Source organism: Montipora foliosa, chromosome 10 (assembly GCF_036669935.1).
Source record: "Montipora foliosa isolate CH-2021 chromosome 10, ASM3666993v2, whole genome shotgun sequence".
In the NCBI taxonomy this organism is placed as follows: Eukaryota; Metazoa; Cnidaria; class Anthozoa; order Scleractinia; family Acroporidae; genus Montipora; species Montipora foliosa.
The window spans coordinates 35,406,637-35,431,377 of NC_090878.1; the positions used below are offsets into that span (position 1 = coordinate 35,406,637).

Here is a 24,741-nt window from a genome sequence, read left to right on the forward strand (position 1 = left end):
CAAGCTCACATGCCGCCGAAATTCTGTGGCCCCTGTCGAGCACACATGCCGCAGAAATTCTGTGGCCCCTGGCAAGCACACATGCCTCAAAAATTCTGCGACCCCTGGCAAGTACATGAGCCGCAGAAATTCTACAGCCCCTGGCAAGCACACCTGCCGCAGAAATTCTGGGTCCCATGTCAAGCACACATGTCGCAGAAATTCTGGGTCCCATGTCAAGCACACACGTCGCAGAAATTCTGCGGCCCCTGGAAAGTACGCATGCCGCAGAAATTCTACAGCCCCTGGCAAGCACACATGCTGCGTAAATTCTGCGGCCCATGACAAGATCACATATCACAGTATTTTGACCCCAGGCCACTTACTATAACATCTTGAAAGACAAACTGTCAACTGTCATTTGAAACAAATTTAATGCAATTAAAAAATTTTACATTCAAGAAGTCAAATTGGAAATGTTGCAAGAAAAGAACTTATTAATACATATTTATAATTATCGAAAAACATCAAAATGTTTCGTAAAAGAGTATGCGCATTTCTTAAAAGGTAAAATAACTGCAAGAATAATCACGGCTATTCAGATTCAGAGTCTGGATTTTGTGCAAAAATGGCCTCAAGTCTTAGTCTTTGTTGGACATCACATGATTGGGATGTTATCCAAGCAGCATTTCGTCCTCCTTTGAGGGCTGCAATAAACGTACTTGCTTTCTTGCTATTTATATCAATCACTGTGTCACCCTCACAGGACATATGGTCTACTAACCAGGAAAAAGCATCCTCGGGTAAAATCTGGCTTTGTTTGCCATCTAAACTAATTAAATTGTCCATGTTTGAAGCACGCAAATGCCTTGTTGTTACTTGTCGGGAAACTGACCAGTGCCCAATGATAAATGTTGTCACTGATTCCGTTAAATAAGGCCCTGAAACCAAGAAAATCATAAAAACTTTATCTCTTTATCTGCTTCAATTCAGACCATCTTGTTGTTCTTTTAAGCTTACAAATTCTTTCCCAGAATTTTCCCTAGCAAACCGTACACTTAAAAAATTCATTTCAGAGAAATGTTAAGTGTGACGGTTAGCCAAAAAGTTAACAAGGCATTGGGTTAAAATGACTGATTTATAAAAGGAGAAAAACAATGACCGGCCCATAGCGAGTACGTATTAAGTAACTTAAATCGATCCGATTACGCTGACTAATCAAAAATCTCTTTCCTAACTTAAACAGTTTGAAATGGAAACATGTCACCTCAGAAAGCAAGATATGAAAGCTTATTCTACAAAAAAAGGCATTTTGGACCGTGAAAAAAACGGTTTTGGTCAAAGAAATGCTATATAGTACACTCCAAAATGCTCTAAATCTTTCAAAACTTTCAAATTACACCGCATTTATATTGCCATAATATGCCTTAAAAACCATTCAGATGACCAAAATCAGGTTTCCTTGAGGAAATTTTTTGTAATTCTCCAAGTTAAAGACCATTTCCCTTGCATTTAATCGAGAGGGAATCGACTGTCGAGGGAATCGACTGTCGAGGGAATCTCAATAAAGCACAATCAGTCATTGGCTAATTCATTTGCAGTGATGCTTTGCAACCGTTGACCCGAAACCACACCATTCGCTCTTGGCCAGTCTGCCATTTTAATTTTAATGTATTTGTAACTTTAAAAAATAAATTATAAGAAACAGTTCAGCATAGGTAAATGAAACATGTTAGTGATGTGCAATGCTGTACAAATACTTTATAAATACCTGTTCTCTCTCGTCCTCGATGACCATTCGTCACATAGAAATGTGCTGTTTGAGTGTCCACTGCCCCTCCTTCCTTCATCCTTTCTTTTACCGTCTTTACATCATCAATATTCACAAATAGTACAAGGTTGAATGATGTCGTCTTGGTGAAATTTAGTCGCGATATAAGACTAATCATGTTTAAAGCACTCTGCATACAAAGAAAAAGGATCACATTTCCATATAAAACACCTATGAGATGTTTCACGAGTTAACTTTTAGGAGCATGAACTACAGAATAGAGTGCCACGCAGGGCCAGCACATGCAAATTAGTTAGAAGGTTTAATTTGTAGAACGAGACGCACAACAATAGGAGCTTTTGTTATTCAATGATATGGAAATGAGTGGCCCTGTATTCTGTAGTGAAGACAACTTTTAAATTAAAACCACAAACCCCTCAACCCCATAATCATGCAAGGTTAGTATTGGATTTTTACATGCCTTATACAATCTGAAACACTACGATTTGCCTGCAGTGTTTTGAAGTTGGAAGTAACATTTTAAAAAATGTAAGTAAGTAAAAACAAATCTTATAACAAATTATATTTGTTATTATAGCCTTGTGTTTGGACGAGGGTAAGCATTTTAAACAGATCAATCAATTTGGATAATTCTCTTCTAGTCTGTCCTCTTCTCTTTATACTAATACTATTCAACTCTCATTAATTTTGTAAATTTGTTTATTTTGTAGAGAATAAATTACATTACATTGCATTAAAAGCATCTAAAAAGTGTAATCTTGCAGTTTCATATTGATGAATGTTTAAAGTTATTTACCTCACAGTCATCATATGTATCACCAACTGCCAAAAATGCTCCGCGGAAATTGGGCAACTTTGTTATAGCAACCTGTTGCACTCTGTTCAAATCTGAGGAAAAGATAATTATCCCCTTTGCACCATGTCTTCCGTCAAGCACACCATCCACTTCCTGAATCTCATCTGTATCTTTCTGCTGCTTAAGTCTTTCCAGGTAAGTCTGGAAATGGTGTGACTACTCAAAATCCTTCACCTGGAGGAAAGACAAAATGTCACTGTTAAACATTAATAACAATATCATATTATTACAAACATGCGTGACATTTTTCCAAACGTTATAATAGAAATAGTACATGATTTAAACAGTGATACATTGGTTGCGCTGCGCATCTGGAACTTGGATTTTTCCGAGTTCCCAATGGGTTCTATTAAGACTCTGATTATAGACTATACAGGCCTTCTGATAGGGTGCGATTAAAAAATGCAAATTATGCGATTTTTTCAGGGCAGATTGTGCGATTAGAAAGGCCAATTATGCGATAAATAATGTAAATTATGCGATTTTTTCTCTCAGCAATTTTAAGCTTGTTTTATAAGGTTTCAGGTTAAGAAAAACACTTTTTTGCTGCCCTAAAGACATTTTGAACACAAAGGAACAGTAATTACGTATCTCGATCGACATTAGTTGGGATAAATAAAAAAAAATGATGCCTTCTGCACTACCGGTGCACCACGTTAAAGTTGAAAGGACACAGCTAACATGCCAAATGAATGATCAAGGTGCTTGTCAACCACGAACTTCCGAAGATGTCAATCACAATAGGGCCATACCCCCATTTATACGAGAGAAAATAAGCCGCGGCTTACAGAAGATTCGAATGTTCACACTGTATAAATGGTACAAAATCTATGTTCACGTCTTTTTCAAGCCGCGTCTTATATTGACGTGGGAATATATATTCGTATAAATAGTTCCTTTTGCGTATTTTGTACACCGTGGCCAGAGTAAGCCGCGGCTTATTTTCTCTCGTATAAAAGGCCCTAATATTGCACAACCAGAAAAACATCAGTCCATCGTCCACGTGGAGCGTACCTGTGAGGTACTTTCTTGCTCGATCGTGAGCTGTCAGATTGGGCGGAAGGTGGGAACTTCCTTCTTCGTCGAAGAAAAAGCGAGCGTTTTCACAACAAACTTATCCATGAGTAAGTTTTTATCAGTTTTCAACGAAAGAAACTACATTTTGCCGAAAAACTTACAACTTTGCTTATTTTTCACAAATCTCTTCTCTAAGAGAAGGCAACTGTGTCATTTCAGTGGTGTGTATATAAGGGAGTGTTTGTGTTGCACCAATAGAAGGAGACTCGTACCAAGTCCCCGACATGAAAAATAAAGCCTTGAACTTCGAATGTTTACGAAATCGAAGGTGACAAAGGTTTTTTAGCCTTTTTCCAAGATAAATCATCTTTAAAATGGCGTATTTATGCAGGAATTTCTAAGAAACGTGTTGATTTATGTTTCATTTTATGAATTTTGTGTGTCCTTTTGTGAATTATGCGATTTTTCGTGAATTGTGCGATCGGATGCGATTCGAGGTCGATTGTGCGAAATCGCACCATCGCGTAATATCAGAAGGCCTGACTATAGTGCACACTGCACACCATGCAGAATCACCTCAACTCACCGCAAACCGTAGCAGCTTCTCTGGTAATACTTCATGCCCAAATTCATCTGCAATTTCTTCCCATGTCTCTGCCTTAAAAAATGACACAATGGCCTCTTGAATTGGCCGCAGTAACTTGATTTCTGAAGCTGCCTTCTTCATTTCCTCTAAGCTCATGTCACAGCTTGTCACCTGCAGAGACATCATTGGATGCACAGATAAATAACTTGAAGTTATGGCTTTCTCATTGATGTGTAATGAATTTATTGTTTCGGGTCATGATGACAATTTATTATTGTAAGTATTATTTTGTAAAAAGTTCTTCTGTAAGATCATGATCCTCCTAGAGTTAAGCTAACACATTTGGGGTACATTTACTTATCTAACAGAACAAGTAAAGTAATTCTGGACAGCAATAATTGTAGCTGTCAGTTTGTGTAACCCAGTGGTGCCAAAGGATAATGGTTTAGCTCCGGCCCTACTGGATTATTAGCAAACACTTATCAGGAAGTAATAATGATAATGATGATGATGATGATGATGATGATAATGATAATAACAATAATAGGAAATGAACTGCAACCTTACCTTCTCTAACAAGAAATTTTGATCATGATTTGAAAGGCCACAAAGAGGCTTCAACTGCCACTGCTTCAGTATTGGTTTCCCTTTGTTGACTATGTCAGTGGCCTTAGCCTTTTGCCCCTTCAGCTGAACATTTTCAAACATAGTATTTAGTGTCTGAAAATGTTTCCATCCATCTGCAGACAGCTGTGCCATGGCAAAAACTTCACTTAGGATTCGTTTCTACATATCAGAAAGGAAATGAAAAATAAATTAATTAATTAATCATTCTTAAGACCTTCTGTGTCAGAGTAGCCAGTAATGATTTGAATGGAGAAACATCATGAAGTTTCTTTGATGCTTTGTGTTTTTTTTCATGTAAAATCTGTCATCAATATGCCAATAGTCTGCACTGTGTTTCAAATCTCAACTCTTATGTTTTTTGCAAAAATAGTACATGTAATTGGATTGTACTACTAAAAAATAATGGTAATGCTGCTTGGTAAGTGTAATGATGACCCCTCACCTTCTTGTGGAGGAGACTTGCACACATGTCTCTCCATGAATCACTTGGCTGTGGTGGTTCACCAGTGCAATCTTGAATAGGTAAAAACAGCTGTGTGCGTGAAATTTCCACCTGGTAACAAATACACAATTACATTATTGCCTTTAAACCTTGATGTTCTCTCACTGATTGGCAATTTGTTGGGGATTTACATATTTCCAAAAGATCTGGAAAGAAGCAGACTAACAACAATTTTTATAAAAGTGACGACACATTTAAATTTGCAAGACATGTCTTGCAAATTTAAATGATTTACATATTCAAAAAACAAGAAACTTACTGGGATCAATCTGTTAGAGTGTAGTAAATGTATTTTGGCTTTTGCATCGGAGAGTCACAAGTACAAGTTATTATTATAAATAACTCATTCTCACCTCATCCCGGTATGTGAGCTGGTGACGAAAAGCGCCAGTGTTGTTGTGCATTGCACCAAGCCAGAGTGCTTCTTGATCGGACAGGCCAATGTAAATTCTGGCAACACGCCCTTGGAAGCTTTGGTTGTCTGGGTACATTTCATTGAGCTGTTTGGTGGCAAGCATTACATGGGTACCACCAAGGACTTCATATTCATGCTGCTCCACCTTGTCTACATTAAACTCTTCTTTATTCTTGATACCCTTTACTAGCACAAACAGAGCTTCATAATTTCCTGAGGGAAGCTCCTCCATACTCTTTATCAAGTCCTTCAAGAATCTGTCATCGACTGTTCTTATTTGCCTCTCTTTTGGTGGCATTACCAAGCATTTGACTGGGATAAAATAGGTTTTATCTGTACAAGAAAGACATTTGAGAAGATTAGAGTCTATGGTTTTGGATAGGTTAGGCACATGATAGTTTAGGTATTGTAGTTGTGTTTACTGTCTTATAAATTAATCTCTTTCAATTTGGCTTCCGACTTGCATTAGCTTTCGTAGTTGTTAAGGAAGCCATTACTCTATTTAATATTTCCTTTCCTTCATAATGATTGTATTTTTTTTTGTTATGAAAAGGGTAATAAAGTTGTTGTTGTTATTTCCTCACTTATTTTAGTCAAATGTTCTTATACTTAAGTTATTCATCCTTATAATTTGTAAAATAATGTGGTATATGTAATGAGATTTTATTCTATGTCCAGTTATAAACTGCCACATTCAACAGTTTCAAACTGACACATTCGTGTATACATATAATTTGCACTTACTATCAAACTGGCATTCATTGCAACGTTCCATTATTCCCTTCACACAGCTGGACTCTTCTACCACCTTTTGTTTTTTTGTGGGCTGCACAGATGCGTAAAGTGGAGTCAGTTTTCGTTTTTCTGGTGCTTTGTTCCGATCCTCCACAGTATTCTCTGTTGTGGCCACTTGCTTAAGTCCTTCCAACTTACTGCAGATGTGGTTGGCAAGGCTATCTGCATCTCTGCTTGAACCTATATTTTTGAAATCACCGTCACAATCAAATGGATTAAAGTGACGTGGATTCAGTGTGGCATAATGGTAGCTTCCACTTTGGGTGGGAATGAACTCCATCTAACAAAAAAAAGCAATTAAAACATTAAATAAGTAATTATAGTCTGAAATAATCAGTCTGTTGTTTTCTTTCAATAGTGGAAGGCCATTTGCAAAATGAATTACTAATCAAAATATTAGATGTGTAATGGCAAAGGAATGCATTTTTTAGGCTTCAGTAATTAGGCCCTATGTACAAGGAGGGAGGGTATAACCCAGGTTTACAAGCAAAGTTTTCCAGGTAGGATTACCCTATCAGGCCCGACAACTCTTAATGACCTTGGTAAGAGCACTGGCGGCTATAAACCAGAAAAAAGGTTGTCCCAAGTAGCCGAGTTATCCCTAGCAGAGTGTTCACAAGGCAGGTAGGGTTATTTTGGTGCTAGGGTAACCCCAGCCCTGAGATAGGGTTACCCTAGCACCAGGGTAACCCTATCTGCCTTGTAAACACATTGCTCAAATAAAGAAATGTGTGAGTGCTGAGAACGCATATTTTATGAGTCAAATGAGTCAATGAGTCATGAGTCAATGAGACTCACAGTCGATATAGCAATAATTTGTTGATTAAGCCTAAGCCCTCGTTTCATTGATTAGGCCTAAGCACTCTCTGAAATTTTAGCTTTCATTTTATGGTTTAATTAACTGCACTAACTCGTTGACTCATTGACTCACTGACTCATGACTCATAAATACTTAACACTCGTGAGTGCTAGTAAGAGTAATCCTCCCTTCTTGTAAACAGGGCCTTTCGTCCTGATATCAATGCTACAATAGTTCATTGCTCCTGTGAGTTTCAAAGAAATGTTGCTTACATGTATGTTGAGTAACACGAAAATAATAATAAGGTAACAATAATATTTGAGTGTTAATCGATAAGCCAAAATATTCAGATTATTTCATAAAGAAAAAATACAATGTATTAAATGCAGCAATTGGACTTATCGCAGTTTCTGACGCCATGTTGGTTAGAGGGCAAACGCAACTTAACAACAGCTAGATTCACTTAAAAACTATGTCCCCATTATTAAAATTACAATGAATGTAATTATAAGAGATTTCATCCGAATTCAAACCTCCATTACTCCACTACAAAGCGGCAGATTTCAAAAACTTTTTTAGTCATTTGATAATAAATATCATTCACGCAACGGAAAATTTGATCATTGGAACAAGCGCCGCAACTGTCAAATGGGGAAAACAGCTAACTTCCGGTTGCTTTATCCCAATTATATGGCCTCCAGGTCAGACACAGTGAAGAGGTATATTTTGTTCACTCTACGATCTTTATCAGCAATCCTGAGTCATTCTGGGAATTGCTTTGCAATAAAGGATATCTTCATGCGAAGTCGTAAAACTAGTAGCGTTTCGTTTGTCTAATGTAAAATAAACAGAATGACCGAGGATTACTGATCAAGTAAAATGATTGCCGCGATGATCTTTTCTGCTTGATTTCCGTCGCTCTCTCGAGTCCGGTCTTCGGTCGAGCGTGCTCCTTTCCCGAAACGAAGGCCTGGCAATTTTGTAAGTTTGGAAAAACAGCACGGTTTTCTTGCATTCAAGCATGCACAGTAATTTTAAGCTAAGCTCCCTTTTAATAAAGCTTAACTTACCGCTCCCGCGAAAGAAAGAAACAAACTGCACTTAGAGTTAAGGCACGTCGGCTATATGGAGCGCCGTTTGTAAATTTATTATTTAGCCTTATAATTTTGTTGGGCCCTCCAATTATTTGTAAATAACCAAAATCAAGCATGTACTGAGGCTAAATAATAAATTTACAAAAGGCGCCCCAGCTACGGTTAGCTAGTATAAAACCACTAAAGAAGCTTGGCCACTTGGCCTGGCCTGTCGTTGGTTTCAACATCATTTGGCTTAAAAGCGATCGCTAAGTACTCACTCAACAAGAGGAAGATTAACCCACTCATTTGATATGATTTTTTATGCGATTTCCCCAATCACTAATAAACGCATGGGTATGACCCCAGTCGTTCAAAGCGTCTTCTTTGTAACAATACAACTCGGGGAGTATTATAACCCGGGAGCCAGCGAGCCATGTGAGCCAAGGGGCGAGTCATAGGCGAGCCATGCGAGCCAACATGCGAGTCACACAGTTATTGAAAGCTAACCATTTTAAAATGGGCACTTAGACTTAATAACTGTTTATCAGCGCTATTTGAATTGGGTACTTAAGACTTAAACGCGAAATTCGCATGGCTCGCAGATTTAGCAGACCCCAACTCGGGATATAAGCTAATTTTTACGAAACACACTTACCTTCAACAACTTCTTTGGATTCGGGGAGGAACCATCGCACAAACTCGATGTCGCTGGGGCGTCAGTAGCTACAGCTCCAACGATGTTTTGGAAGTTAGGAGTTCGTTTTCCTCCTTTAAACAAAAATGCAGCATTTGATGACAGTTTAATGCACCAGAGCTTCGTTTCTGTTCCTCTTCCCATTCTCACCGTCAACAACAATCACACTCAGGATAGCTTTCGTGAGTATTAGTTTCACTATAAAGGTTGCGCGTCGAGTTTGCACACACAGATTATCCGAAAGCGGAATAGACAGCATTTTTTGATCTTTATTTCTTTCTGCGCACTAAAACAATAGCGGCTAATTATGCAGATTATAAGAGGACTTGAAATTAAAAAGACAAAGAAACAATGTAACTTGTGAATTTCTCATATTTCAATAAATTCAAAAATTTGTTTCAACTTGTTAAGGACGTGGAACTGAAGTTACGGATAAAATAAATACATAACGGAATATAATTTGTAGTTAATAAATGCAAGCTTAAAAGTTGGAACGTGACACGAAAAAGAGGGCAGGGCGATAAAAAACTGAATTCTTACGCTACCGCATTTAGCTGCATTTGCATTTCGGTTGCTTTATATTGTCGGAACGACGCCTTTCACACTTTTTGGTCGGTATTTTGTGCCAGCCTTAATCACAATATTACTTTTGTCAATTTCCGGTTTACTCTCTTTCGCCCTCACATCCGCCTTGACCGGTTTCACATTGTTTCACATTCACGTTGCGTGACGCCCCTCAGTGCTGCTTACAGATTTCCAGACCTACGTAGATACAGTTTTACCGTTAGAAATCAATCCGACTATGATCTCCGATCACAAATTAGAACCTTTGGTTTCCAGTACTCCTAAGAAAAGTACTACCACATGTTTGGATTTGTGTGATTCCGACTCTAGTGTTTCAAGTGAGTTCGGAACACCAGCAAAGTTTCCGCGTACAGAATCTTCGTCAAGACGTTGGATTGATTTGAATGACAGCGATACATCCGAGCAAAATAACTCAAGTTGGATGCAGAGTTGGAAGTCGAGCCATGTTTGCAATAACATATTTGACAGGGAAGATAAAGCGCAAGCTGTCAATGGTAAGCTAGTAATAAAAATTATGCCATTGCGATAGAAGTGTGATCATCCCCAACCATAAATTTCTCGATGCTTTTGAGGGAAACTATTTCATCAGATTTCATATCTAGCCTGAGCATGTGTGACATACATGTATTTGCTGTGAAACATGTTTTAATACTTGCTATTTCATGAAACACAAGCATATAGGCATATAGCTTGATAGTCTGATTTATGTATTGTGCTGCTTCCAACATTAAGAGTTAGTAGCCAAAGTCATTTTTTCAAGAGCCCAGAATGAATTAATTCCAGCTGGGATCATTTTTTAATAAAAGAAAGTGAGGATGAATCAGGGCGCCCGTTCGGGCTAGTTGTTCAGAAATTTTGTCACGCGTGCTCGCAAATAAGGCGCCCCAGGCAGGTTTTGCTAAAAGCAGGCCCGCGGCCTGCCTCGGCCCAGCGGCCCGGAGGCCCGGTAGCTTACTCCTGATTTTCCACAGTTTTTTTGTCCAGCATAAATCCATGCACAGATCTGCATTGGGTTTGGGCGTGAAAAATGGACGACGGTGAGTTTGAATAGGCCATTTCCAAGTTCATGTCTGTCTCCTCTTCAAGGCGAGTCTAAGTGCGAAGTTTTTCTTATGAAAATTAGTTTTCATTCATATGTAAAGTAGAACTAATTACCATCACAAAAACTTTGCACTTAGACTCCCTTTGAAGAGGAGACGGATATGAACTCGGAAATGGCCTATTCGTTTACCATTTTAATCATTGGAATCCTTGTTTCTGTTTGTTGTTGTAAACAGACGAAAACAACAGAGAATGACAATGTTTTTCACTTAGCAACATGCAATGAAAGAAAGGATCGAAAAGGATTGAAATGATTATTAAAATGGTAAACAAATTCAAACTCACCGTCTTTAATTTGCGTGCCCAAACCCGATGCAAAGCTGTGCATTCGCGTGGATTTACTGCTGGACAACAAAACTGTGTGGGCCTCCGAGCCGCCGGGCCACTGCGGGCCGTGGGCTGCTGGCCGCTGGGCCTGCTTTTAGCAAAACCCGCCCCAGGCGACCGGGCGACCGTTAGGCAGCAACCTTGACCCTGTTTCTGAATTTTCAGAAGTTATCTCACTCCAGGATGATGATGATGAAAGCAGCTGGGTAGGAGTTGATACATTAACTGATGACGATTTAAGTGGTCCCAAACTACAAGGTGAGCATTTCGTGTCTTAATGCAAGGGAATGTTAATCAGTTTGTGTGCTGATTTACAAATTGCGGTGATTACATGTATGTTGAATTTTGTTTTTTGACAGCATTCCTTAACAGTCGATTATTATGGTTAAGCTTTTCAGAAATTATTTCGCTGGAGGATGATGATGAAAACAGCTGGGTGGGAAGTACGTTACCTGATGACAACTCGAGTGGTCCCAAACCCCAAGGTAAAAAGCAAGCATTTCTTGTGATGAGAGAGTTGGAAACACTGACCCCTAGTCCATGGACTACCCTGACAAACTACCCAAACGGACTACCCGTGGGAAAAATCATTCCAAGATTGTACATTTTGGACTAGAGATTACTGGTAATAGTCAATACTATAACTAGACAGTACTTATCTTGGATTATTGAATGGGCCTCCACACAAAGCAATGGCCCATAACCCAGTGAAGAATTCAGGCCCCATGCAAAACCTGTGGGTGTGCCCCTGCAAATAGCAAGAGAATTGTGAAATCCTTACAGAGAAAATTATCAAACCATTTTGCTAAGGACATCACATCAGATCGTCAAATGTGAAGAATCACTATTATTATTATTATTATTATTATTATTATTATTATTATTATTATTATTATTATTATTTTGACATTAACATTCCTTGGTTTTATTTGCAGGTAACCACTGGCTTATTTCACTACTTCAAGACAAAATAGTTTTCTTAGACTTAAAATCAGAACCAGAAGATAAGGTTACCAATCTACTTCAATGGCTAACAAGTGTTGTTACAAAAGTTAGAATTGTCACTTTCCTCAACAAGACAGTGAATGTGGTGATTACCAGCCAGGAAAACAAACCAGGAAAAAGTTACAACACTTTTCATGACCATCATCCCCCAAAACGTAGCTTAAAGATGCTTGGGATGGCTTCCACAGTAAATTGCGGTGGATCATCATCTGTCTTTCGAAATGCAACAAAATGGAACATGACAGTCTTACGATATTCTGATGTATTGTCTGCTATGGAAAAGTTTCCCTTTGCTCCAAAACACTCTCATTTTCAAACCCAAATTATTTGGGTTTGAAAATGAGAGTGTGGAAATAGTACACATGTAGAGGAGGGCATCAAAGTCAGGTATCTTAGGCCAGCTTTTGAAAAAGTTGAGGATTTTGTCAAGAAAATGTAGGCCAGAGTTTACAGACTGAGGTGAAGTCTTTTCCTTTTATAGATTTCAACACTTTAAAGTGGTACTACGACCAAAAAAAACAATTCTTTTTTTTCTTTGGATTTCAAAACTATGTTAACTAAACACTAACTGACCCAAGTTTTAAGTTCTGATTTTAAAAAGACACCTGATTATTTTAACTGGAATTTTCTTATTTATTGGTCTGCCATTACTAACTTTAAAATCTTGAGAGAGCTGGGTCGAGGAGAAAATGATGTCAAAGACTCACTATAGTTTAAGAATGAAATGCGTGTGTACGCGGCCGAATTAATATGCAGCACGGGAGTTTCGGGCTTTCAGACTTTTAAACACGTGTTTTGCATATGTAATAAATTGTGTTTACACGCTGAAATTTTAAGTTAGTGAGTAAATGACGTCATTTTCTCTAGATCCAACCCTTTGAGGCCCAATCGGCCTGTTTTGAACGTGAGTAATGGCGGACCGTGAAATCCAAAACTTACACTCAAAATAAACAGCCTTTGGATAAAACTCAAAGCTCAAAATTTTGCCAGGTAGGTGTTAAGCAAACACGCTTTCAAGATCTGAAGAAATAAAGGAAATGATTTTTTGATCATAGTACCACTTTAAGAATGGGTTCTCCTTTTGACACCTGGTATAATGAGAATTATTCTCAAAAGTAATTTACAACTGGCTGAATTTTGCAGAATCATACATTTGCAGTGGAAACTGGAACTATGAACTTGTTCATTGATCTCAAATAAATTGATGTAACTTGGCTGAACTTGTGAGCAATAAAATTGATGAATGTTATTTCAGTACAAGCAATTAATACTGCTGGAATCAACTTGTAATTTGTTTTGAAATGCTTAAGTATTTAAGCTACGTTGTATTTCCAGTACTACCACAATATTAACACGATATAAAAAAAATCAGTCCTTTTTGAAATTGAACCACTTTTTAAAAGCTTTTTTTGTCTCTGACTCGAGCAATAATATTCAAGTTTATCTGGTCGAAAGTACATGTCCTTCCCACAAGGACAAGTCACTTCTGATTCGCTTATTAAGCAGATTAAAACACATGGTAGCTATACATGCTTGGAATGGTGTGGTGCTGTGGTTGTAGCCAATCAGAACCAGGTTATTTGGATCTTTCACTACCCAACAGATTGGTATCTTTCATCTTGCTATCCTCCTTCTAGATATAACTGTGAGAAGAGATGAAGATGTTTTATGGGTTCTGAGCATTAATTGCTGTCAAAAGAGGTGCATGAGGAAGTTGTCTGTTGATGATATTCAGCATGCTGAAGTTCAGTTCAATGAAAGAAGACAGACTTGTAAGAGGAACTTTGTGTTGGAGTTCTTGCATAATCACAGCCATGTTAATGACATTGGAGAATATGAAACTGAATTCTTCATAAGGGGGAAGAGTGTATGCAAAGGAGCATGGCTTCTATCTCACAACATGAATAAAGAAACTTTTCGTAGAATTCTGAACAAGTTCAAGGACGGTGTCTTAGTTTTGGAACATGGGAACAAAGGGAAGAACACTGTTATGGCTAAGACTGCAGAATGTATTTCTTGGCTTCAGTTCTTTGTTAATTCCATTGGTGACCATCAGCCTGACAAAGGATGCATTCACCTGCCATCATGTTTCAGTAGGAGTGACATATATAGGAAGATGTTGGAGGAGAACACTGCATTGAATCTGCCAACTGTTTGCCTTTCCCACTTCTACAATATTTGGGAAAAACATTTCGCTCATGTTCTCATACCAAAGGTATGCAAAAAGACACTGTACTGGTATACATAAGAATAATTACTATTATTAATTAATATTATTATATCATCATATTTGCAAAGGCCTAGTAGCCAAGTAGTCTGGAAGAGTTATAAAGTTACACGGCAACCATCACACCAGAGTCTCACTTTTCATTGTAGTCTATTTCAACCCTGTATGAGTGTGACAATCTTCTTCTGAACTGTGTCGAAACTTTCTGGAAATTTGACGTGTAGAGGTTATTAAAGCACTTCGTTTCTTTCTTTAAATTTTATTTACTTTATTTATTTAGTTTACAACACTTACAATAATATTATTACAATACCAACAGTACTTACATTAGTTACAATGCTACCCCTATTACAATCAATACTACACTACTTACACCAGGTGAGGAAATTACAATTTTAGAGAGGTAGACGTCACATCACATGCAGATTCTTCGGTTAGATTTTGGAGTTAGAGTTGGATAATAACAAAAATAAAAAATGCAAATTTTCAATAATCTAACCACATATCCTCTCCACGCAGTATCCAAAATAACTGCATAAATAAATTGTTATAATAATGGTTCCCAGCACTGAATACAACTGTTTTGACTTAGCTGAGTATGTATGGGATTCCATAATTATTATTTTAATTAATAATGATTTACATCCTTTCTGCTTGGACTTTTTTGTAGATCATATAGGGGTATTAATCTTTAAAAAAATATTGTTCTTTATTACCTTTCACAGGAAAACCGTTTCACTAAATGTACAGATTGTACAAAATATAAACAAGAGAAAGAGAGAACTATGGACAAAGCAAGAAGAGCAGAAATTGATCGTTTGTTGAAGCTTCATCTTGAACTGGTTTGGTATGATTTTTCTATTAAGTGGGCTTGGGTCATTTTTTGCATTTGAAGCTGCTGAAGGTAGCAGACACAAATTTTTATTATCAAATAAGCAGCCACAATCAAATTGTAGGAGGAAGATGTAGATGTCAAATGATTAATACATGGGTGTAGGCTTAGTAAATTGAGTACATTAATTAGCACACTCAAAGACAGACAAAAGACTGGAAGTAACCTTGCCACTGATAACACTAATCAATAGGTATTATCAAAAATGAATGAACTCTTGACTTGTTTTTGGCATTAATAGGAGGGTCTCTTAGTGTGGAACTAATGTTATTAACTTGGTTTTATATTAGGCAAGAAAGAAGAGCTTACTACCTTCATAGGTACAAAGCAAGAAAATACCCAGAACGTTACATGGCTAGCATTGCAGATGGCATGGATCAACATACCACCAATATACCAAAGCTGAGAAGAATTAGCAAGGCCATGTCTGCCCTCACCACAGTTGGCACCCATCTTGTTGGTTCTATTGTACACAGTGGCCAGTCATCACATGGCAAAGAAGTTTATGGATCATTTGACTATTACCAGTTCCCACATGATGCCAACCTAACAATGACTGTGCTTCTGGATGTGCTGGTATACTGGACAAATAAATACTTACTGCCTCCCGTCTTATATCTCCAATTTGACAACTGTGTTCGAGAGAACAAAAACCGGTACATGTTTGCCCTGCTTGCACTTCTCGTTGAGGAAAAGATTTTTGAGAAGGTTTGTACAAGTAGTAGTTTCAGTCAGTTATTTCACTTTGAATTAGGGTTTGCACTTTTTTCAGGAGTTCAAATTCCATGACTTTTAAACGAGTTAAGGTCCAAGATTGTGCATAGCTCAGGTGTTAATGAGTTCCAGAGTGAAGGTGCAGCCACTGTGAATGATCGATCGCCCATTGTAAGAAATAAATAAGAGAACCTTGTACTGTGTGCGCTCCTTAACTGGAAGCCAGTGTAAATCAAGAAGTAGCAGCCTTATATCTTAGGATATTACTCAGATCAAATTTGAATAAATTAAGAACCTCTTTCTGCCCAACTCAGACTGAAACTGACAATATCATTGCTTGATAGAAACTCGTCTTTATTCCATTTATCCTTGCTTTGACACTGCAATGATTAATTTACGGGATGTTTTATAATTTTCAATGACTTTCCAGGCCTGGAAGAAGAAATTTGTAAATTTGATGACTTTCCAGATTTTCCATGACCTGTATGAACCCTGCGAATTGAATACAGCACATTCATTTTAACAAAATTCGTCAATACAAGTTCCAAGTGCATAATATGAAATATTGAGTGACTTATCCTAAAGCAAATTGCTGCAGAGAAAGTGTCTGAAGCAAATTGATTATGAGACAGTAGATGTCAATATCAGGGGCTGGTTCGCAAAGATTCATAGCAGTTAAACTATTACATGTACCGTTAATTAGTATTAAGATTACAACTCTGTCAAATGATGCATCAGGTTCTCAAGCAAATACCAGGTAGCAAAAATTATTATTGTTTTCCTTTGCCTTTTTTCCTAGATAAGAGTAAATTTCCTCCCTGTTGGACACACGCATGAAGATATAGATGCATTCTTTGGAGTGTTCTCAAAGTTTTTGGACAAGTGTGATGTATATGTCATTGAAGGTGAAAAACTCTTGTCACATTTTTTTTTTACTCTACTTTAATGCCAGTCTCTTCACTTTGTTGATAGTAAGCATCCCCAGGATGATGGTGATAATAATAATAATAATAATAATAATAATAATAATAATAATAATAATAATAATAATAATAATAATAACGAGAAGGATATACTGTTAAAGTGATTCCAATGGTTATTGGATGTCTCGGAGGAAAAATGAAGGAATTGAAAGTCAATATGAAATGAATATTTGCTAACGATAAAGAAATAGAATTAATAGCATATGAGATACAACTGTAGCTAGAATTAATAGCAAAGGAGATGCAAAAGACAGTATTGGGGGAAAGTGAGTCCCTCATTAGAAAAATGTTATCTGGACTGGACTGTTGACATGAGGTGTCTTTATTATTTAGCTAACAAATTTGGTGTTAAAAGTTGCCCCCCCCCCCCCCCCTTATACAATTGTACAATTCTCTTTCACACTTGGTTTTGATTTGTATTAAGTTGTATGATGTTGAAAGTCATGAAAGCAATGGCTACTATCGATACCTACGTTGTCTTTTAACCTTAATTTTCATCTAACTAGGCCTACTATATAGCGATGACCTTTCTTGTATTCTTGTATTCTAGATTTTATTTTATAGGAATGGGACAAAATTGTAGAGTTGGTTAATTCAGGAAATAATAATTTTGTGTTTTTTTAGACTTGCTTAGAGCACTGTCATCATGTATGAGTAATCCCTCTCCAAAGCCATATAAGCTGCAAGTTGTGTATGATATACGATCATGGGTTGAGGAGTATGCAGAGGAATTGCATGCACATACAGTACCAAAATGTTTCAAGTTCAAGCGCAACGAGGCTGGGAAAGCTGAGATGTTTTATAGGAACTGGAGCCATGAAGAGTGGCAGGGGCCAGTTATTATCTTGAAGGTAAATTTCTATCATTTTAATTAAACTAACTGTCAAAATAGAGTACATGTATGGTCAACTATCATCATGATGATATGAATAATTGTGTCAGATCGTATGCAAAATGCATTGGTTTAACCAGTTAATTTTAGTTGATAAACACATCAATATTGAGAAGGCTTAACATGTACACATCATTATATCAAAATTGCAGTAATCCAACAACTGATAGGAAGATTAGAAATTAGACCACCAATGTAAAGTTAACCTTCTTTTGTGCTTGGGTGCAAAGACATCTTTGTATGGACTCAAATTGTTAGACTTGTTGACTTAAAGGATCTTTTTTTGTGTGTGTATGTGTGTTCAGTCTTTACCTATTGGAAAGCCCAAGCTGGTCACTCCCTCACTAGTAAAGTTGGACATTGAGGCCCTGAGACGCGACATTCCCAGGTATCACCAGAACATGCCAAAAGAAGCAGCTGACGAATGGGAAGGGTGGTTCAGTCATCTGGATGAACTTACGTGTGTTCCTGATAGTTACTGTTGGCCAATCGACAAATTAAGACAATCAGCTCGGACAGCACCAGCCCCTCCTGCAGCCCAAATCTCTCCTGACTTGTTAGAGTTGCGAGACAGAGAGACTCGGCAAATTCAAGAGGTGAGTCCACAAGCATGCATTTAGCGTAATGTTTTTTCTTATTTGTTTTTTTTTCGTTTGCCATTACATGTGACCGGGAATGGGAAAACGTACACTAACGATTTTTCGTTTAACCGTAAAAAAAACTCTTGGAAACAAAAATCGAAACGATTCTTATTATAGTTTATACGGATGACTGTAGTGTTTAATTAAACGGTGGACCAAAGTCCAAATTTATACGAATTTCCAAAAGCGTCAAACGCCTGCGGCCGAGGAAAAAACGAAAAGCTGAAATGAAGAAACGGTGTTAAGCAATATTCTTAAACGGACATCTTAAAAGTATCTCAAGAATTATTCTGACTGTTCGCGTAAGATAGATATTCCGACCATCTTTGTGTTCTTTTTCACCCAAATCAAGCTCCACCAGCGAGTCTTTTGAATTTTCTGAGTGATTGTTATCCTCAAGGGAATAGGTGGTTTTCACAGAGACGTCATCAAATTCTAAAATCAAAACCGCAATGTGTTTGAAATTTTATCTTTCGGAGGTTGAATATGACCTTGAAGTAAGTCTTTTTTCAAGTTTCGAGTTCCTGACAGCATTTTTAATTTCCGAATGGTCACCTTGCGTGACACCATGATATAAAGTTATTTGGTTGAAAATGCCTATGAATCTCGAGAGTCTGAGCGTTTCAAGTACATTAGGTGATACACATGTATTTTGTCTCATGAGCGAAAAGTAAGCGCTTTTATCGCTAAATGAATTCCAGTTATTCATGTGGATTTACCAAGGTGGCGGCTCGGTACAAAACTCTATAAAGTTGCGTGAAACGCTTCGACAAATAACTCAGAAACGATGTACTGCACACACCTGAGAATTGGTGAAGTACTTTATAAATGTGTCTCCTGCAACATTCCAAGTTTTTGGCGTATTTCATCAAACGGTTTCGATTTTTTTATGTTGCGTGACAGTGGGAACGATCTATTGAACTGGCCCCTTGGTGCGCGCTCTTTTAAAGGTCCAAACGTGGCTTGGTCTTGAAAGATATTTTGGGAAAGTAAGACAAACCGAGAAAAAGCGAACTGTCGGTCATTATGCCGATGTTAAATTAAAATCGACAAAATCTAGACTTTGACTTGACATTATGATCACTTAAATCATTGAAAGAAAGAGATGCTTTGATTTTGCAGTTATTTTTCCTACGAAGGGGCTATATGACTTTGCTGTTATTTTACCATTGCTAATGCTCCTAAATGTCCCGCTTTCAATCGATTACTTTAAAGTCTTCCAAGTTTTTTTTTCCGAGTCTTTGTTAAAAATTCGCGCAAACAAACACTTCAAATGACCGGAAGATTGTGTTGCGTGATTCAGTCATCCAATTGAGAAAAAGGTATTTTGATATTCTTTTCATGAAAATAAACTGAGCCACGTTGAAACAGAATTGTCTTCATTGGACACTTTTTTCAGTCTATTGTTATCTAGGCAATTAAAGGCACGCATCCGAAAGTCAGAGAATTTGCAGAATTTTGTAATTAAGAATGTTCCACAATGCCAGGTCTCTTGTTTCCGCTGTTCTTTCGGAGCAGAAACAACCGCCATCGCTTCGGCAAAGCATATTACTTTTCTTTCTTATCTTCTACTTTTTTCGTGGGGTAAATTTGGTGAGCTTCATAAGTGGAAACTGAGTTTGTGGTTATTTTGTCGAGGCAACTTGTAATGTCTCGTGTAACCATGAACTTGTTGATTTCAGTGATGTTTACATGTTTATGCGAATTTATTCCGCGGCCGCGCTTCGTTTCCTCGCAGGTATAGGGTCCAAAAATTCAAGGAAAACGATAAACTCAGTCTTTCCATGGAATAGTCCCTTATCAAACTGTTTAATTTAAATGTATTAATTTATTTGTCAGTTTTTGGTTTTTGATTTCAACTTTAATTAACATTTGATTCTTTACTGTAGATCTACACTGGCCGCTATAGAAATCCACGGCAAAGACAAGATCCTGTGGAAGTGACTGACAACTTTCTTGAAAACTTGCATCCTGGTTGTTTTGTGGCTGTATTTTTGGAAAATTATGATAAGATGCCAGTACTTGGAAAAGTATTATCTGTTGGGGAAATACATTTTCAGATTCATTACTGGAAAGGGTCATATGGTGGAAAATGGTCACCCCAACATCTTCCGCGAAGGAGAACAGAGCCTTGGCTTGAGGACTTGCCGAAATCGTGTATTGTTTGCTGTGATTTTCACCTAACAGAAGATAGCAGACTAATGCCATCTACTAAAACATTTCTTAAAATAGGTATGCTGCTCTTAGAGAGTGCGTGTAACCAGGATTTGGATTTAATTTTTGAAAACCCAGTGAATTAATTAACCCTTTGATGTAGGAACCGGCCAAAACCGGCCAGACTTGTATTTACTCTGTCCAGACGATTTTAATCATCAATGGGTTAAAAAGTTCCACTAACCACCTTAGTCATTGCATTTGTATGTAGTACGAAACGGAATTATCAAAACACTTTGCCTTTTGAAATGAAATACAATTTGCCTCAGTGAGAGAGTTTCTGCTATTTTCTGTAAACTGTATATACATATGAATTAAAAGTTATTATTTAGTAGACAAATAGTGGTTTGTACACCAAAGCTGTTCTTTCATAGTGGGGGTCAGGGGGTTGACTTACTCTCCGCACATGTAGTTAGTTTGCGGCCAAAGTCAAAGATGTCTGCAGAATTTCTGCGGCACCAGTCAGAGATGGCCTCAGAATGTATGCAGCACCAGTCAAGGATGGCCGCAGTATTTCTGCGGCACCAGTTAAGGATGGCCTCAGAATTTTTTAGCCGCAGAATTCGGCACCAGTCAGAGATGGCCGCAGTATTTCTGCGGCACCAGTTAAAGATGGCCTCAGAATTTCTGCAGCAGCAGTCAGAGATGGCCTCAGAATTTCTGCAGCAGCAGTCAGAGATGGCCTCAGAATTTCTGTGGCACCAGTCAGAGATGGCCTCAGAACTTCTGCAGCACCAGTTATAGATGGCCTCATAATTTTATAGCCGCAGAATTTCTGCGGCACCAGTCAGAGATGGCTGCCGAATTTTTGCGGCGCCAGTCAAGGATGGCCGCAGTATTTCTGCGGCACCAGTTAAAGATGGCCTCAGAATTTCTGCAGCAGCAGTCAGAGATGGCCTCAGAATTTCTGTGCCACCAGTCAGAGATGGCCTCAGAAATTCTGCAGCACCAGTTAAAGATGGCCTCAGAATTTTATAGCCGCAGAATTTCTGCGGCACCAGTTGAGGATGGCTGCAGAATTTCTGCTGCACTAATCACTTTTAAAGTTTTGCAAGGAATATATATGAATAATAGGACGAGTGGCTCTTGGTAGACCATCTTAATTATTATTTTACTGCACTGTTATCCACAAACTAAGGTTCTTGCTCTTTTTCTCTGAATTCACCAGCCGTCCGCGAGAATTGCTGAATTCCTTCAAATTTATAATTTATTCAGTCAAAATATACATAAAAACAATTAAAAAAACAACTTTGGAAAACCACAAAATAGTTTGGAAGCCGTTCTTGGTTTGACCTTATATGGTAAATGATTGCGTTAAGCGTTGCTAAACTAAAAATGTTTTCGCCGGAATGCGAAATTACTCTTTGAATAAAGCCAAAAAGGAGAAAAAAAACTTTTTTGGGGGAAAGTTTGGATCAATTCCGACGTTTAGAAGTACGCGAAAAGGCAAGAAATGTTTTGTGATGAGCCTGCGTCTGTCTGACAACAAGGTATTACACAACATCGCATCAGTTCTCATCAAGTTTTTTTCGATTTCGCTCGTATTTGCTCGCTTTTTCCGCTCGTATTTCGTACTTCCAAATTTTTGGAGTTGAAGGAATTTAATAAAACAATTATTCCATTCGCGCTTGTTGGATATGAGACTGGTTATAGCCAACTCGGCGCTACGCGCCTCGTTGGCTATTTACCATCTCATATCCAACGCGCGCTTATGGAATAATTGTTAAATATGCATTTTATTGTTTTTCGGAAGCCGTATTAAGTCTAAAAAGCAAAAATTCCTTGGGTGTGAGAGATACTGCGCGTGTCCTCGCACGGCAGTGTCCTTTAATCTTCTGCGAAGTATGCTGTTCAAACAATTGGGTTGGATTCCAAGAAAAACCACTAGTGAAGTGGAGAGAATGGGCCAAATGAAAGACTTAAAGATAAGTCTTACAACTTTCAAGGAAAAAGAAATTTCATTTCATTTTAGTAAAATTGATTGTGTCATAGAAATTTCCTCCTCTGAGTTGTAATTTGCCAGCCTGCCAAAGTCATATTACATTCCTGGGGAGGGAGTATGCACAAACAATACTCCTCATACCTCAACAAATGGCTATATTTTTTACAGTTCAAGGGGTCTTGATCCATGCCAAGCCACTCCCACACAAGCTCTAGACTTTATGACAGAACTGTGTGAACAAGGACTAGGATATAGTGCCATGATCACAGTGAGGTCTGCCTTATCACAGGTAGTACACATTCCTTCAGGGGTTTTATTTGGAGAACTTTCTATTGCTAAGCAGTATCTAAAAGGAGTTCTTCAACAAAAACCTGCATTACCAAGATACGCTGTCACTTGGGACCCTTCTATTTTGTTAACCTATTTGAAGAGTTTATCCCCAGTTAAAGAACTATCACTAAAAATGACGTACAAGACTGTTGCCTTTCTGGGAGTTTTATCAGCACAGAGGTGTCAAACCTTTATTTTTTGGACATTCGGAACTTGGTGGTGAACAATTCCATTGTCAAGTTTTCGATTGGAGACAAACTAAAACAAACTAAACCTGGCAAACATCTACATGAGTTGGAGTTTCCATCATATCCCACTGATGTTAGACTTTTTGTTGTTGATGCTGTTAAAGAATACCTAGCATGCACCAAACATTTTCGAAGCATTTTTACTAGTTTCTGTGTCACATATGTTAAAGCGTATAAAGCAGCCAGCAAAGATGCTATATGTCGGTGGATTAAAACCACCTTAGAACTTGCTGGAATTTATTTGAGTCGCTTCAAACCTCATAGTATCAGGTCTGCGTCAGCCAGTGCAGCTGCAGTAGCTAAAGTTCCTGGTGACACTATTCTTCGAACTCCTGGTTGGTCAGGACCTTGCACTTTTGCGAAGTATGACAAGAAACCAATTCAGCAAAATGGAGAATTGGCAAACGTTCTGTTGGACAGTGCACTTATATAAAAGAAACCAAAGAAAATGATTTCATTATTTAAAGCAGCAACCAGAGACATCAAAGCGTGGACAATTCGAAACCTTTTATTTTCACTAACCCTACAGGCAGTAAGAATAAATAACTAGGAAGCTCCGCTTTTAGGCTTGGCTAAATCTATATATAAGATTCAAATAGACTCAAATGCTTGATCTTCCACTGCATTATTTGCTTTCAAACTTTATTGCCAAGCAAAGCGCAACCGCCGAAACATTCTTTTGTATATATCATTCTACATATCCATAACAACACCACCAACAGAGGGTGGTAGGCCTGTGCTGACACTAACCCTAAACAACAACCTGAGCGTCGCGTCAGCTGGCAATTGATCAGAATTTCCAATCCCCATTCTAGGCCCAAAAGTCGGATTTTTGATAAAGTAAGTATAACTTTGGTGGTCTTCTTGTTGCACTTTCACTCTCAATAGCCGCCATGATAATTTCGCCAAGAATGCATTAGCGCAGATAACAAGTGAGAATGGTAGAGTTTATTTATTAGTTTGACCGTACCGCAGCCCAATATTTGTCGGTCTCAAAATTGAATATCTTCATGTACAAGCAGGTTGGCCGCTGGTTGTGAAGCATCATTATCTTCTTTGCAAATTTGAAAGTGACTGCGATGTGGTTACGCTACTGGCTTTGCGCGCTGCCATCCACATCAGCATGTTGACCTTCGTAGAAAAAAAAAAAAACAAAAAGAAATTTTCATTCATTCATTCATTTCAGGCATTCTGTGACTGGCATCGGAAGGCTCTAAAAGATATCCTCCACAATTTTATTGTTTTCAGTCTCGTTTATCAAACGGTTTTCATTATATAATTTGGAATGGCGGCCTAATTAGCAAATTCACGTTTGGCGTCTGTTCAGTCTCCAAGTATATGGACTTGAAGATCTACGACGCAGATGTCGGAGGAAAGGTCATCTCAAAATATAACTTTGCACTATTGCAATTCTTTCGGGATTGTTTTATCTCGTTTGCAAAACGGCCGCGTTTGTTATAGTGAACTAAAGTGGTTTTCCTTTTCAAAAGGAAACTGACTAC

At 38.0% G+C, this 24,741-nt stretch overlaps 3 protein-coding genes across 4 annotated transcripts in view; 2 read left to right on the forward strand and 1 right to left on the reverse strand.

Annotated features, from left to right (window-relative positions):
* Nucleotides 1-397: 397 nt before the first annotated feature.
* LOC137973706 (uncharacterized) lies at nt 398-9,431 on the reverse strand. 2 transcript variants are annotated; one of them, XM_068820578.1, is made up of 9 exons: nt 9,100-9,431; nt 6,519-6,849; nt 5,713-6,107; nt 5,300-5,410; nt 4,798-5,016; nt 4,231-4,401; nt 2,568-2,801; nt 1,751-1,940; nt 398-920 (listed from the first exon to the last, which is right to left on the reverse strand). In XM_068820578.1, exons 1-7 carry the CDS (start codon nt 9,280-9,282, stop codon nt 2,784-2,786), a joined length of 1,428 nt encoding a protein of 475 aa, XP_068676679.1. In that variant the 5' UTR covers nt 9,283-9,431; the 3' UTR covers nt 398-920; nt 1,751-1,940; nt 2,568-2,783. The 2 variants fall into 2 exon arrangements, with proteins under 2 accessions (XP_068676679.1, XP_068676680.1); XM_068820579.1 differs by lacking the exon at nt 9,100-9,431 and adding an exon at nt 8,723-8,847 and having other exon boundaries at nt 405-920.
* Nucleotides 9,432-9,451: 20 nt separating this feature from the next.
* LOC137973705 (uncharacterized) lies at nt 9,452-21,053 on the forward strand. Its single transcript, XM_068820576.1, has 10 exons — nt 9,452-10,217; nt 11,317-11,409; nt 11,550-11,636; nt 13,794-14,371; nt 15,109-15,230; nt 15,566-15,983; nt 16,789-16,894; nt 17,597-17,823; nt 18,170-18,460; nt 20,395-21,053. Exons 1-10 carry the CDS (start codon nt 9,941-9,943, stop codon nt 20,803-20,805), a joined length of 2,610 nt encoding a protein of 869 aa, XP_068676677.1. The 5' UTR covers nt 9,452-9,940; the 3' UTR covers nt 20,806-21,053.
* Nucleotides 21,054-23,979: 2,926 nt separating this feature from the next.
* LOC137973628 (carbohydrate sulfotransferase 11-like) overlaps nt 23,980-24,741 on the forward strand; it is a 27,711-nt gene continuing 26,949 nt past the window's right edge. The window contains exon 1 of the mRNA XM_068820474.1: nt 23,980-24,079. The gene's annotated coding sequence lies outside the window, so the exon portion shown is untranslated. The remainder of the gene's footprint in view (nt 24,080-24,741) is intronic.